Raw genomic sequence first — 17,194 nt, forward strand, 5'->3', positions numbered from 1 at the left:
ATGGATAATGTCTTAATTTGGAATGTGAGGTCAGTGAACACTCAAAAAGCTTTTCAAAGATTAATTAAACTCCATAGGAAGTATAATTTTTATCTGATTGGGTTGGAGACTTGGCAAGACATAGATCAACTTGAGATATATAGAAGAAGCCTGGACATAAAAACTGTGGTTGCTAATGTGAATGGAAAAATCTGGGCTTTCATAGATGAAGATATTGATGTAGAGGTGTTGTATGACATGGAACAACAACTGAATCTTAAGTTATTCCATAGAGTACTAGGTAAACATTTGATTGTGACACTAGTGTATGCTAAGTGTACTGCTTTAGAAAGAATTGAACTATGGGAATCACTGTATCATTTAGCTTCAGACATGATGATTCCTTGGCTAGTAGGAGGTGATTTTAATGTCATTTTATCTGAGGAAGAGAAGTATGGTGGATTGCCAGTATCTAACAATGAAGTAGCAGACTTTGCATATTGTGTTGATACTTGTGCACTGTATGATGTTGGCTTCAAAGGAAGCTTGTACACATGGTGGAATGGAAGATCAGATGATGCATGTATTTTCAAAAGGATAGATAGATATCTAGCTATCCAACAATTTCAAGACATGTTTCCATCATTAGAAGTAGAGCAACTTATCAAATATGGCTCAGACCATGCCCCTTTGGTGTTCTCTTGCAATGTTAACACAGTAAAGGTGAAGAAGTCCTTTAAATTCTTGAATTTATGGATTGAAAACACATCATTCATAGAGGTGGTAAGAGACAATTGGAAGACAGACGATGGGTGCCCGAGTCCTACCTATCAAACACCCCTAAGCATGCGTCTAAGATATAAACTCGAATAACATCTGCTGAATTATGAGAATAATATACATGAAGGAAACATGCCCAAAAAGGCCTACATACATATACATACAACATACGTAGGGCGAGCCGACAAGGCTACTGTAGACAACTATGTACCTCAAAACTGGAAGCCATATACTATCCAACTAGACATACTATCTACAGACCTCTAATAGAAATACAACTGTACAAAGACGAGACTGAGCCACGTCATACCCATATATATACAAACATATCGTACCAAAATCAAAAGCAACTCCGGATCAAGTGGAGCACGCCAACTCTCGCTGATCAAGGATCCTAAGAAGGGGGACCGTCAGCTTGCATACCTGCACCTACGGGCATGAAACGCAGGCCCCGTGAAATAGGGCGTCAGTACGAAAAATGTACCGAGTATGTAAGGCATGAAAATCAGTACGTAACAGGAATATATGAAACATGGAATAAAGAAATCCACCTGTAAATCTGAATAACTTTGTAAATTTTGAAACATTTATAATGTCATGCACGTGCATATAAATGTCGTGTATGCATAGGTATGGGTGTACATAATTTCATCAAGCCTCTGAGGGCATCCCATCATATCGTCTCGGCCACTGTGGGCAACATCATCAACATGTACCAACTGATCAGGTGGTGGTGCGTATATAACGCCGTAACCTTTTTTCCATATCCCATATATATTAATATACATATAAATATGCGTATATAACGCCATCTGGTCATGGGTCAATGTATATGCATAAATAAATAAAATGCATGAAAATATGTTAAAAATCTCAATATTCCTTTCGGATAAACTTTATCAACTGCGTATTATTTTGAGACCCATGAATAGAAGATATAATAATATGTCAAATGGGGAATCAAGAACAAAGAGACTCCTAGTATTTCTATGAATAGAGTCATTTATGAAAATTGTGTATTTGCTTGTTTCTTCTGTATAACTTGGACCATGCAAAAAAGAAAGAAGGGATGGCCTTAACATACCTGTAGTAGGAAAAACTCCTTATAATATTCTTGAAGATTGCACCGTACTCTTTTAGAACCACAAAATTTTACGTTGCTACGATTCTAACAATTTTCGTTGGAAACCTTCGTGGATTGAACTTAGAACCCCAAAAATCGGATTGAATTGTACTTCTGTTCTTGAAGTCTTGAACGAATTAAGCTTCTGCTTTTTTGAAGCAATTTGAAACTAGGAAAATGGTATGTAGGATTCTTACTTGGATTATGAACGCTCTGATTCTCTTTTGTCCAAATGGTAAATGTAACAAGACTTATAACAAGTCTTGTTTTGTTAAATTCTCATATAACCTTAGGTATCCACCTAAGCATAAATGACTAAGAGTCACTCTTAGTCTTGTGGGTTTGTGCCACATTTTTTGGGGATAATGTATTAATTTTATCTACTTATTAGTTAACTGGGTAATGTCCCGTTACCCGGTAATTAATCAATTACCCGCATAATTTAAAAATTTCCTTAAATTATTTAAAATTCTACTTATTTTTAATATACTTTATACATTATACTACCATTGTCATATGGTACCTTGCATGGTACTAGTTTATAATTATCGGGTATTATCGCTCGACCCGTATTTTATCCCGAATTGGCCACTTTCAATGAAACTCATTTTCTTTAATTCGTGTACCCTTTATCCTTCATGATACTTATTTATCGCTCGTTATAAATAGCGTAAATACGGTAACCTCAAGATAATCTCATCCCCGAGTCTACGTTGATTAACTGAAGATGAAACTTTTAATGTACATAAAACACGAGATGTAACATCCTTCCCCCCCTTAGAAATATTCATCCTCGAATGTTCAACTCCCTGGGATCTATATAACTTTTGGTAGGGTTTCCCTTGTAACAACACTACTACCAACTCTTCCTGTAGAAGCTTAATAATCTAACGCCACACAGGACCACAATCATCAATAACGACAATGACCTCACACGATCCATGAAAATAACTAACATAAGAATCCGTACACATACCTTGAGGTTATGACGTCTCAGTCGATCCTTCCCTGAAGGAGGAAATTAGTAGGGATATCTAGACTTCATGTCTTCCTTAGCCTCCCAAGTCATTTCTTCCACATTGTTGTTCCTCCAAAGTACTTTCACGGAGGCTACCTCCTTATTCCGTAGTTTGCGGATTTGTCGGTCTAGGATGGTAATCGAAATTTCCTCATAAGACAAGTCCCCTGTAATCTGTACATCATCCGTGGGCACCATTCGGGTAGGATCGCCAATGCACTTCTATAACATAGATACATGAAAAACTGAATGGACAAACTCAAATTCTGAGGGCAATTCTAACTCATAAGCTACTTGGCCCACTCTCTGAATGATCCTATAAGGCCCAATATATCGTGGGCTAAGTTTTCCTTTCTTGCCAAACCTCATCACACCCTTCATAAGTGACACTTTTAAGAATACCCAGTCATTAACCCCGAACTCTAAATCTCGTCGTCGCACGTCAGAATATGACTTCTGACGACTTTGAGCTGTTACCAGTCGATCTTGGATAAAATTTACTTTTTCTATGGCTTGCTGAACCAGGTCTGGCCCATGTAGCCCAGATTCTCCAACATCAAACCACCCTATAGGAGATATGCACCTGCGCCCATACAAAGCCTCTTACGGAGCCATCTGGATACTGGATTGGTAACTGTTATTATATGCAAACTCAATAAGAAGTAGATGTTCATCCCAACTTCTCTTAAAATCCAATACACATGCTTGTAACATATTCTCGAGCGTCTGAATTATGTGCTCGAATTATCTATCAGTCTGTGGATGAAAAGCTGTGTTGAGATTCACCTGAGTTCCTAGACCTCTTTGAAATGAACTCCAAAAATGTGCGGTAAACTGGACCCTACGGTCAAATATAATAGATACTGGTACTCCGTGTAGTCACATTATCTCTTTTATATATAACTTTGCATAATCTTCTATTGTATATATAGATCTCACCGGTAGGAAATGAGCTGATTTCGTGAGCCTATTGACTATTACCCATATGGAATTGAATTTACGATGAGAACAAGGTAAACCCGTGAAAAAGTCCATGTTTATTGCCTCCCATTTCCATGTCGGGTTCTCTATAGTCTACATTAACCCTCCGTGCTATTGGTGATCTACCTTTACCTGCTGGCAACTAGGACACTGGGAGACAAACTCAGCAATGTTCTTCTTCATATCATTCCACCAGTACACATCCTTAATGTCATGATACATCTTCGTCGACCCAGGATGAATGGAGTACCATGAATAATGTGCCTCTGACATAATCCTGTCTCGTAGCCCTGCTACATCTGGAACACATAAACGGCCCCTATATCGGAGAACCCCGTCTCCTTTGAGCTCTAACAACGGTTTCTTCTGCTGTGGAACTCTCTCTCTCAACTTGACCAACTCCTGGTCATCGTACTGCCTCTCCTTTACTTCATCTATGAGAGATGATTTTACAGTATTCTGGAGTACAACTCCACCATTGTTAGATTCTACTAACCGAACCCCCAAACAATCCAGTTGACGAATATCTCTAGTTAATTGCCTTTTTTCGGCCTTTACATGTGCTAAGCTACCCATAGATCAGTGACTTAATGCGTCTGCTATAACATTAGCTTTTCCTGGATGGTAGATAATGTTAACATCGTAATCTTTCAATAGCTCAAGCCATTGCCTCTGTCATAAATTTAACTCTTTTTGTTTGAAGATACATTGTAGGCTTTTATGATCTGTGAATATATCAACATGAATACCATATAAATAATGTCGCCATATCTTTAGTGCATGGACAACCGCAGCTAATTCAAGGTCGTGGGTCGGATAATTCCGCTCATGCTTCCTTCACTGCCTTGACACATACTCAATTACTTTCCCATGTTGCATCAGGACACAACCTAATCCAATACCTGAAGAATCACAATAGATAACATAACCATTGGTCCCTTCTGGGACCGTTAGAACCGGTGCTGAAGTTAATCTATCCTTTAATGCCTGGAAACTCCGCTCGCAAGCATCGGTCTGCTGAAACTTTGCTCCTTTCTGAGTCAACTTTGTCAAAGGTGCTGAAAGGGAAGAAAATCTCTCTACAAATCTCCTGTAATAGCTTGCCAAACCGAGGAAGCTACGAACCTCCGTCAGTGTTATGGGTCTAGGCCAAATCTTTACTGCCTCAATATTTTGTGTATCCACCCGGATGCCTTCACCCGAAATGATATGCCCAAGGAAAGCTACAGAGTTTAACCAGAATTCACATTTAGAGAATTTTGCATACGACTTTCTTTTTTGAAGAGTTCTGAGCACAGTACGCAAATGATCTGCATGTTCAACATCTAAACGAGAATACACCAATATATTGTCGATAAATACAATTACGAACAGATCCAAAAAGGGCCTAAAAAACGGTTCATCAAATCCATGAATACTGCTTAGGCATCGGTCAAATGGAATGACATAACATGAAACTCAAAGTGCCCGTATCTGGTTCTAAATGTTGTGTTTGGAATATTTTCCTCCTTAACCCTTACCTGATTGTACCCAGACCTCAAGTTTATTTTTGAAAAACACTTGGCACCTTGAAACTATTCAAATAAATTGTCAATCCTTGGTAGCGGGTACTTATTCTTGACCGTCACCTTATTCAACTATCTATAATCAATACACATCCGTAAGGAGCCGTCTGTTTTCCTCACAAATAACATAGGTGCCCCCACGGTGATGTACTAGGTCTAATAAAGCCTTTTTCAAGCAAGTCCCTTAGTTGTTCCTTTAACTCATTCAGTTCTACGAGGGCCATTCTATAGGGAGGAATAGATATTGGATGAGTATCTAGTAGTATGTCAATAGCAAACTCAATTTCTCGCTCTGGCGGAAGACCCAGAAGCTTATCGGGAAAAACATCGGAGAACTCATTAACCACAGGGATAAACTGAATGGTTGGTAACTTTACTTCCATATCCTGAACCCGAACTAAGTGATAAATACAGCCGCTCCTGATCATCTTCCTTGCCTTGAGATAGAAAATTAATCTACCTCTCGGTGACGCCGTATTACCTTTCCACTAAAGAAGCTCCCCTGGAGATTGAAATCGGACTATCTTTGCTCCACAATCAACATTTGCATGAGAAGAAGCCAACCAATCCATACCCATTATAACATCAAATTCTACCATATCTAACTCGATTAGGACTGCTACGGCGGATCGACCAAACTACTATTATACAATCCCTATATAATCGCTTAGCTATCACTAAGTCCCCAACAGGTGTAGACACTTCAAAAGGTTTAACCAATTCAGGTTTTATTCCAAACTTACTAGCAACCAATGGAGTAAAATATGATAAGGTGGAACCTGGGTCAATCAGTGCATATACATCATATGAGGAGACTGATAATATACTTGTAACAACATCAGGCGATGACTCTTGATCCTGTCGTCCTGCTAATGCATAAATGTGGTTCTGAGGACCGCTCGAGCTAGATGCTCCGCCTCTGCCTCTACCATGACTCACTAGTTCTTGTGAACCCGATCCTCCGTCTTACTGATGATGACGAACCAACTACAGATCCCGCTTTCTGAGCTATGCTTAATTACCTCTTATCGGACAATCCTTCATAACGTGGCCCAGATAACCACAGGTATAACAAACACCTAATCCCATACGGCACTGCCTGATATGCTGCTTACCACATTGAGCACATAATGGCAAGGGTGGCCTCATCTTACTTGACTCACCCCTTTACTGAGAACCTAAGGCCCTGAAATTCTAACAAGACCCATAATATGTGGAACGATCAAATCTCTTACTGCCAAACTGAAAGGGCACGCTAGCCGATGGTTGGGTTGGATACCTCGGGTACTGTTGCCTCTGACCACCTCGAAACTCACCAGAAGGACTCGAAGACCTCGCTATCTTATTTTGGGCCCTATTATGCTCACGATCGGCCCTCTGTTTCTGCTTATGCTCCTCTACACCCTGAGCGTATGCTTGAATATGAGAAATATCCATGTCTGGCTAAAGTGAGACCGACATACAATCGTTAAGCAAGTGAGGTTCTAATCCCATCACGAACCTATGCACCCGATCCTCCATCTTAGATACAATAGTGGGAGCATACCTAGCCAACGAATCAAACTAAAGGATGTACTCCCGAACACTCATGTTACCCCGCTGAAAGGTCAAGAACTTATCAACTCTGGCCCGTCTAAGCTCTGGTGGCATATAATGACAAAGAAAAGCTTCTATAAACTCCTGCCATACTGCTGTAGGGGCATTCTCACCTCTGGACAATTCCCAAGACTCGTACCAATTAACTGCAAGATCTCGTAGTCTATAGGAAGCTAGCTCAACTAACTCAGTCGCAGTGGCCTTCATTACCCTTAACGTTGTCTACACTCTATCAATAAATACCTGAGGGTCCTCGTTTGGATCTGCCTTAGTGAATACCAGAGGGTCTAAATTAATGACGTCATAAACCCTCACACTGACGAACCTGTCTGCATGACCAATACGTACTTCCTGACGCCGAGCCTGTGCGGCTACTAATCGGGTTAATAGCTGAATAAAATCTCTCATCTCCTGACCCAGTGCATCTGGCTGAGGAGCTAGACGTACATGGGCGGGCGCTGGAGCTGGTTCCCCTCGGAACTCCTTTGGAAAGGGCAGGGTATGTGAAGTCTGAGAAGGAATCTCACTATGAGACTCTCCCTGAGCCCTGGTAACTCGTGGCGCTCGATTAGTAGTCTCGCTAGCCACATACTTTCCCTTCTATGTAGCTGTACTCTTTGGAGGTGATCACGCCCAACTATGCCTTATAAAAAGGACACGCGGACGTTGCAAATATAATCTGAGTATTTAGCCCAGAGTCGAACCCACAAGGAATTAACCTATCAATTACTCTCGTTAGACTTACTAAATTCTATGGAATCAACTTCCCAAACGTTCTGAATAACAATTGAGGATGTTTCTACTAACTAAGAAGGAATGTAAATAAGCAACTGAAAACTAACTATGATTAAGTTGTAAACAATCAAGAGAATGTTCTAAGCTAATGATTTCCCCTATTGATGGAATCCATTCCGGTTATGTTTCACATAGAATTGACTAATCATCTCTATCAATCATGAGCACTCTTATTACCATAAATCTCTCCCGAGTGATCACGATAATTTACTAGATGCACTCTTCCGAGATACGCTAGCTGGCTTTGTTTATTACAGTTCACTTTAGATTGCACCCAAGACTTCGTTATCCCTAATCCCGCATTTAAACCCTCAGTTATTGATCCATCATATACTTTGGGAGTGGTTTTGTTCAACAATTACCTAAATATGAACTCTCTTCCGAGTTATGCACACTAAATAGGCACATCTAATTGAGGATCCTGTCAATTAATTACAACAAGAACATATTTGAACAAATAGAGATTTAACTTGGAAAACTATATTAACATAACAAGAAGTTTAACCTTCAATAGGTTCCATCAAAGCCTTAGACTAAATATTTAGCTACTCATACTAGTGTTAATCATAACAATATTCAAATTCATCACAAATCGTAAAAACAAAAGGAAGAAAGGAAGAACTCGATGTTGAATTATCCTCCTTACCTCTTGCCTCTCCTTGCCTTGAACTAAGCTATGAAAACCTTGATAGTGAATCTTTGGGTGAGCTGGACCTTCTATAGGTTAAGTGAATTTACCCTTGAACTTCCAAGTTTACCCCTGAAATTTAATTTTCCAGAACTGGGCTAGCACGACTGCGCTAATGGATGCGCTAGTGACCGCGCATATGCCCCATCATTCTGCCTCGACTATCTGGGCTAGCACGATCGCGCTAGTGACCGCGCTAGTCCAGGTCTTCTTTTCATCTCTTCTTTTTCTCGTCTTCCCATGTACTTAGCTCCTAAGGGCTTTTCTTGCTTCAATTTAGCTCTAATCACAGCTTTAAGTCCTCATACGTGCTACTCACTCCTGCAACGTGTGAAATTCACAATTAGAGCCAATTTATCATCATTTAACTATATTATCACAGTAAAACATAATCAAACTAGGGCATAAACAATTGCCAAATTACATAAATCTAGCCTATTATCAATACCCCACACTTAAATCATCGCTAGTCCTCGAGCAATCCACCACACTCTATATAGGTTCCTTCACTAAGCATTATTCCCTAACGCATCACACCAAGAACAAATCACATAAGTTACGCCTAGTAGTGAACAATCTTCGCCTCAAAAGTCGACTTTCACGTGCCGTACATTATTCATACTTACTCAAATTACTCTACACAGAAGTCAAGACTTGCCTTTTCTTCGTGAATCACATGCCCTCACAACATACAAGAGAGTCGTTCCACATATAATGATATTTAAAACATTTAGGAACTTAGATAGACAAAATTCGCTCACTCTCAAAAAGAACATTCACATGCCACAAAGATGCACCATAGTCTTGCCCGTAGTGTACTACTCTACTAATCGAGCCCACTCAGTCTAAGATCAATAGGACTTCACTTGGTTGTAATGTAGGCTAAGGGACAGGTAGGATATATTTGGATATAGTGACTAACCTCCCTAAGCACTTTTAATTCAATTACATTAACCTTCAAAACCATACTTATGTCAACCAAACACTCCACCACTTTTTATTTACAATATTCCCATCCATTAGGTGCAATTGTAACAAACCACCACTTATCGATTACTACATTTACTCAATTTTTTTTCTTTTTCAGTGGTGCTTATTCTTTTACTTTTCCAAACAGTGCTCCTTTTCTCTATTTCAATGGTTCCACTCAAACACCAAACCACCACCCCACACTTTTGCTTTTGCATAATTTCAATATCATTCAAGTGCTTATGAGAGGTAAAGGGGTTCAAACAGATGTCCATTCAAACAATTGGGTAAGGTTCGCAACGTGGTTGCCAAAGAAACAGTCTTATAGGCTCAACGGGGTTGACTACGATGCACTACAGTTAGGTGGGTTTACTTTATATGTCTGGATCAACAAAGAAATGCCTATATCACTTCTAAGACTGAATGGAACTACTATTTCGCTTTGCAAACACACGAGGCAAGTTCTAGGCATTGAATGTAAAGCATAGAATACTATACAACTCACACACACATGGCACATGATTCACTCTAGATTGGCTTATCAAGACACTCTCATTTGAGTATTCAAGTCAGTGACAAACATACAATTTAAGACACTTTAACAAGAGTCAACCACTGAAATTAAGCGTTACACTCTAGTGTCTATTGTGTTCATGTGTATCAACGCTAAGGGTTTCTCTTTCGATTTTAGCTCATAGCCCATCAATCCTAACTAAAAACTAAAAAACAAACAAACTAAACAGAAACTACCTACACTAGATTCAAGTAAACCCTTGGAAAAGAACCGTGGCCCAAAGAAAAACCAAGGGGAGTTACTACACTACCTAAAAATAAAAAAAATCTTTTTGGTCTTTTCTCTAGACGTACTTCCCTCAAGAAAATTTTCTAAAGGATCCGTCATTAGGACAAGTCACTTACCTACTTTAAACTCACCTAATGAATCTCTTACTCAAAACACCAAAAACAATTAAAGAGAAACAAAGAAACATCAACCAGTCAAATTGCTACATATACATATATACATTGAAGTATCCCCCACCCCACACTTAAAATGCAGACATGTCCTCATGGCATAAAAAGTAAAGAATAGTGAGGTAAAGGAACTTCCCTGAAATATCACTCCTGATCGGAGACGGTGTCTGGGTTCACATTGCAGGCACGACCCAGAGCTCTCAGCCAGCCTAAGAATTTCTTCTCCGACTTCACCTGCCGGTCAGCCACCACGTCTACGCAGGTACCCAAATCAGTGACTGAGGTACGCAACCCAGCCACCTCCTGCTCCAAAAGGGTGAAACGGGACACTCGGGCAGCTCCAGAAGATGTTGCAGTCCCAGATAGTACTGCAGCTGCTGCACTTTGCTCATGGGCCTGTGGTTCGGCTCCCACGTCCTCCTTCTCGGCCTCCTCTTCCTCCGAGTCATCAGAGCCACTACTATCCTCCCCACTTGCTGCTGCCGGCTCCTTACCCGTGGTTATCTTGTCAGCCCGGAACTTGCAGTCTTTTGGAACCAGCCCATCCACCGCCAGATTTTCCGGCACCCGAGCTTGCCTTTAAAGTTTAGTGGCCAAAGAAGGGAAAAAGAATCCATACCTTTTGATTGGAAGTGGGTGACCATATCCTCATGAATCACTTTGGCCACGTTGAAGTTGTGACCATTGATGAAGCACAAAATCAAGGTCGCTCGGGGGCCATTCACTTCCGTAGTGTTGAGGGATGGGATCAGACGATTGTTGATAATATACAACCAACACTTCCCTTCAAAGGTTAGTGCCGAGGAGTGAAATTTCTTACCATACTTCATCTAGATCACCTCCTTCCCGAGTACATAGATCGTTTCAAAGAACCTCTCCCACTGTGTGTGTGCTCGGCCATACCCCTCATAATAGTCATCATAAGGATCCATAGGAGGGGGCAGCTTGTACATCGTCCGTATAACCTCAACAGAGGCATCCACCGCTTTTCTGCGCATAGTTACTATGCCATTCATATGCTCCTTCACATTGGCGTAAAATTCTCTACCAACCATTACATTTCCCTCGCCCGGCTTGTCAATGAAAGTTTTCAACCCCCGCCTCACCAACTCAGTGTACATGTGAGGGCAGTGTAGCTGAATCGATCCTATGTCAATTCCCCTCTCCGGAATCGGCTTTTTAGAGGCCTTATCCGCAAAACGGTCCTGAGCCTTGGCAGAGACAAATTTGTTACTATCAAAGGGGCGGGCAGGGGTTGCCCCGCGTGCCCTGGACGAGCCAACTTGGCGGCTAGAAGAGGCACCTGTGGCACGGCGTTTCCAAGATGGAGCCATATTACCTAGAAAATGGGAGAACATTAGCACATCCTAACACAAACTTGTGACGCAATGCGGTTACTTAGACTTCACATGCATAAGTAGTCAAAACTACACAATTGCGTTCACAGAGGCATTTACACAAACAATTTGTGGGCATTCTACACTCATACCCCATTTCACACATGTTACAACCTCAACCCACCACAATATCCTCCAAAATCACAAACCAAGTGAAGCAACACCCCACCCATCTCACCACCCACAAACACTATAACATATGTTACCAATTCTACTAATCAAAATAGAGAAAACCAACTACATAAATGCAACACAAGAGACCCACGAAATTCTAAAAAAATAAAAATAAAAAAAGGCAAAAAATTGAACAAGGAACACATACCTGTAGTGATAAAGTGTGGGGAGAAGAGAAGAAAAGTAGAAGTGAATGAGGCTTGAGACTTGAGAGTGTGAGGATGGGGAATATGTTAGAGAAGAGGAGAGTTCTTTGAAGAAGAAGGGGGGATAGGGTTGGGAAGGGTTGTTGGAGATGTTTGTATCGGTGGGGTGGGAATTTGGGATTTAAGAGGGGGTTATTAGATAGGGGTTTAATTTAGACTAAATAAAAAAAAATTAACATGAGGAGAAAATAAAATAAAAAAAGCAACACAAAACGCACAGATATGGGTGGGACTAGCGCGGTTGTAGCGCGGTACGAGTGCGGCCGCGCTAGCCCAGGCAGAACACAAACCCATATGCGCGACCGCTAGCACGATCGTGCTAGTAGCACGGCCAGTAGCGCGTTCAATAGCGCGTGCGCGCTAATATTTTTGAGCCTAGGCAGAATACTTGCCCATATGCGCGGTCCATAGCGCAGCCTGTAGCGCGGGTGCGCTCCTAGGCACAATTGTTTTCATATTTTCCACTTGTTCTTACCACTTTCGATGGCCTTATCACCCGCCCATTGTCACCTGCATTGATTAGCGCTTCCTAAAAACTCACAATTATCAACTACTACTATCGTTGAGTTACCTCCCAACCAGCGCCTTAGTTAATATCGTGGCACGACGATTACAACAATTCAATGGGTTACCTCCCATGCAGCGCCTGATTTAACATCGCGGCACGATGCAGACAAACGCATTTAAGGCTCGCTCGACCTTTGAGGTTCCGTCAGGTGGATCTCAGACACTTCCTTTGGTTCTTTCATGCCTATGTATAGCTTTAATCTCTGCCCATTGACTCTAAATATGTGAGATTCTTTCTATGAGGCAATCTCTACAGTCCCTGAAGGGAATACTTCTACTACTCGAAATGGACCAGACCATCGTGACTTAAGCTTACTAGGGAACAACCATAATCTTGAGTTATAGAGCAATACCATGTCCCCGGGTTTGAAATGTCGCTCAACAATGTTTTGGTCGTGCAACCTCTTCATTCTTTCCTTTTACAACCTTGTGCTCTCAAAAGAAAGATGTCAACTCGTCAAGCTCATGCAATTCAGTGATTCTCGTTGTGCCCGCAGCTTTAATGTCTAGGTTCAGCTGTTTCAGTGCCCACCAAGCTTTATGTTCAAGTTCCACTAGCAAGTGGCAGGCCTTCCCGAACACCAACCTATATGGTGACATACCAATTGGTGTTTTAAAAGCAGTTCTATAAGCCCATAGTGCATCATCTAGCTTTTTCGCCCAATCTATTCTTGTGGCGTTCACAGTCTTGGTTAGCACACTCTTTATCTCTCTGTTGGACACTTCAACCTGTCCACTAGTCTGGGGGTGATATGGGGTTGTCACCTTATGGTGCACGTCATACTTCGCTAGCAACTTCTCGAAGGCTCGATTACAGAAGTGGGTGCCTCCGTCACTGATAATCACTCTCGAGGTCCCAAAACGGGTGAATATGTTCTTATTCAAAAATCCCACTACCTCTCTTGCATCATTAGTGGGCAAATCTGTAGCTTCTACCCATTTGGACACGTAATCCACAGCAACAAGTATGTACGTATCGCCAAAGGAGCTGACAAAGGGTCCATGAAGGCAATTCCCCAGACATCAAACACTTCCACCTCTTGAATCGGTTTATGGGCATCTCATGGCGACGGGAAATGTTCCTGATTTGCTGACATTCATTGTAGCCCTTCACCCATTGGTGCACATCTTTAAACACTGTTGGCCAAAAGAAACTGGCCTCTAGCACTTTCGCAGCTGTCCTGACTCCTCCAAAATGCCCTTCATATGCCGATGCATGAAATGCCTGCAAAATAGAAGATGGTTCTATCTCGGGGACGCACCTCTAGATCATATTGTCAGAACATATTCAAAACAGGTAAGGTTCATCCCAATAATACATGTGACAGTCACGATAAAACTTTTTCTTTTGTACAGAGGAAAGGTCATAGGGAACTATACCACTGGCCAGGTAATTTGCAAAGTTTGCATACCATGGCACTTCCTCAAGACTAGTAGCGATCAGTTGCTCGTCTGGAAAGGTTTCTAGAATATCCTCAACCTCAACTAACTTTTCAGCTCTCTCAAGTCGTGATAGATGGTCAACGACTTGGTTTTCTGTGCCCTTACGGTCATGACTTTCGAGGTCAAATTCTTGTAGTAGCAACACCCAACAAATCAGGTGCGTCTTAGACTCCTTATTCTCAATCAAGTACCTGAGAGCTGCATGATCAGTGTATACAATTACCTTAGAGCCAATCAGGTATGATTGGAACTTGTCGAAAGCAAACACCAAAGCCAACATCCCCTTCTCAGTCACGGTGTACTTCTCACTTGTTGACTTTTCAAATGGCCTGGCTTCACTAGCCCGAATCATCATGACGGTTTGCGAAGGCTTCTTAGGCTCCCCTCCCTTATGCACTATCTCAATCATATTTGTTTCATGATGTGTTGGCAAGGGATTCTGATTGATATTGGGTGCCTCCTGATCTTGGACCTCAATCCGATTGGTGTCAATGAGTTCTTGAATGGCTATTTTCAATTTCCAGCATTTCTCTGTGTCATGTCCCGGGGCCCCTGAACAATACTCACAACTCACCGAGCGGTCAAGATTTCTGGGAGGGGGATTTGGCAATTTAGCCTCGATCGGATTCAACATACCTAACTGTCTCAGTCTGTGGAATAGACTAGCATATGATTCTCCCAATGGAGTGAAAGTCTTTTGTTTCTGCAACATCTCATTCTTAAAGGCTTGGTTGGGTCGAAAACCTGTTCCAGGAGGATTTCTGTAGGCTTTTGGGGGTGGATAGTTATTTTGTGGAGCTTGGTATGGGCTTTGTGGAGTTGGCGCACGCCATTGCGAGTGAGCGGGAGGTTGGGTATAGGTTTGTGTGTGATGGACAGAAAAATCGGGATCTGGCGGTGGGTAATAATGTTGTGGTGGGTTATATGGAGTGTGGGGGTAAGTTTGGGGATAGGGTCACGGCTGGTTGTAGTAAAGGGGAAGGTTCCTAGATCCAACCCAAGCTCCCGACTCAATTATCGCAACATCCTCCATCTTCTTCTTCCCGAGCACACTCCCAATACCGTTTTGAATGGGCTGAGTGGTTGCTTTGATTGCTGAATAACTCATGATCTTGTTGGACTTGAGTCCCTCTTCAACCATGCCTCCCATTTTTACGACTTCATTAAAGGACTTACCTACTGCTGACACCAGGTGACCAAAATAATTGCATTCCAAAGCCTACAAGAAATAATCAACCATCTCGCTTTCTTTCATCGGAGGGTCAACCCTCGCTGCTTGCTTTCTCCAACGTAATCCGTATAATTTCGAGGTTGTACTGAAAATGGCAGGCAAAGGCTTGGGCCAAATCGTCCCATGTGTACCACCTGTTGTGATCTTGTCTGGTATACCATTCTAAGGCCGATCCATTTAAACTTTGGCTGAAATATGCCATCAGCAATTCATCTCTTCCACCTGCTCCTCTCATTTTGCTACAAAATCCTCCTAAGTGTGCTACTGGGTCACCATGCCCATCGTACAGATTAAACTTGGGCATTTTGAACCCTGCTGGCAACTGAACATTTGGGAACAGACATAGATACTTATAGGACACACTCACTTGACCTCCCATCCCCCTCATATCTCGGAATAATTGCTCTAAGCTTTTGACCTTTCTGATTATCTCCTCATGCTCGGCATTTTTGGGCGGTTTCTCGGTCTCTACCGGAAGATCAAGATGAGGGGTGTAGGGATATGGTTCTGGAACCTTGAAGGTGGGTTCAGGGGGATAGTACTGGTTGTCGTGAGTTTGGAACAGGGGTTCACTAGAAGATCGGTGTAATGTAGCAGGTGGAGGTGCCACAAAAATAGGTGTAATTGGTGGGGGAGGGTATGGGACTTGTTTGAGTGGTGGAGTTTGAGAAGTATGGGAAGTGGTACCATGGCATTGTTGGTAGAGGGGCTAGGCTGGAGATGAGTTCACAGTGGGAGGCTCCGGAGGTTGGGCTGATGGTGGGATATAAGTAGGGTTGGTGGGATAAACCGGTGGTGGATGCCCCTTTGCCCAGGCTTGGTACATTTCAGCCATCTGCTGCTTCAGCTTATACATTTCTTCCCTCATCGCATTAACGTCCATTTCTTCCACCTCTTTTGATGGGTCGACAATACTTGTTTCCGGTTCCTGGTTGGCCATATTCAGCCTGTCTTTCGATCGGGTGTTGCATGTGTGAGTTGCCAGAATGCCAATCAACTAACCACCTGCCTGGACTCAATACATCAACAACAACCTTGTTAGCTATTAGGCTTTAACAGATTGGCAACCGCACATTGGGCATGAATGCACCTAAAAAGTTAACCGGCTCTATTATGTATTTGATCGGTTGCATACGTCATCCCGACCTTTTCTTTCTTTCGATTGCAAACTCCCCCCTTTTCTTTCTTTTTATTTTCCTTCCTTTCATTCTCTCTTTGTTTTTATTCTCTCTTGATTTTTATTTTCTCTCTTTTATTTCTTGTTTTTCCGCTCTTTTCTTTTCTTTACTCTCTTGTTTTTCCTCTTATTTTCTTTTTTACTCTCTTGTTTTTCCGAGCTTTCTTTCTCTCTTTTATTTGGTTACGGTCGAATCCTATGGAGATTGCCTACGTATCATGACCCCGCATGAATCAGACCAAGCATAGTTCTTGGAGATATAAAAAAACAATAAAACATTTTTTTGAAATTTTCAAATTTTCCATAATAAGACTCGGAAATAGACTTAAACAAAAACTAACGAAATACAGACTCGAAAAACAAGCAATCCACATACTCTAATAAAAGAAATACAGACTCCAAGACAAACTGGTAGACTTTAACGGAAAGAAAATACAGACTCAAGAAATCACGGATACATCAGTGCCTTAATTGCCCCCGGGACCCGCGGGGCATCATTCGGCCTTGCTGCGGGCCGACTCGCTAAATCCTCC

The 17,194-nt window shown here is 41.8% G+C and overlaps 1 protein-coding gene across 1 annotated transcript; it reads left to right on the top strand.

Annotated features, from left to right (window-relative positions):
* Window positions 1–2,121, top strand: LOC107825614 (uncharacterized). The gene is made up of 2 exons (XM_075255485.1): window positions 1–702; window positions 2,071–2,121. The coding sequence occupies exons 1-2, from the start codon at window positions 1–3 to the stop codon at window positions 2,119–2,121; spliced, it is 753 nt and encodes a 250-aa protein (XP_075111586.1).
* The last annotated feature ends 15,073 nt before the right edge of the window (window positions 2,122–17,194 follow it).

This window comes from Nicotiana tabacum, chromosome 6 (assembly GCF_000715075.1).
Source record: "Nicotiana tabacum cultivar K326 chromosome 6, ASM71507v2, whole genome shotgun sequence".
Classification (NCBI taxonomy): domain Eukaryota; kingdom Viridiplantae; phylum Streptophyta; class Magnoliopsida; order Solanales; family Solanaceae; genus Nicotiana; species Nicotiana tabacum.

What these genes read in the sequence shown, in the direction of transcription:
- LOC107825614 (XM_075255485.1), top strand. Translation starts at nt 1, where the DNA reads ATGGATAATGTCTTAATTTGGAATGTGAGGTCAGTGAACACTCAAAAA. An exon ending in GCAATGTTAACACAGTAAAG is followed by an intron (nt 703 to 2,070) that starts GTGAAGAAGTCC and finishes AATGGTATGTAG; the next exon opens with GATTCTTACTTGGATTATGA.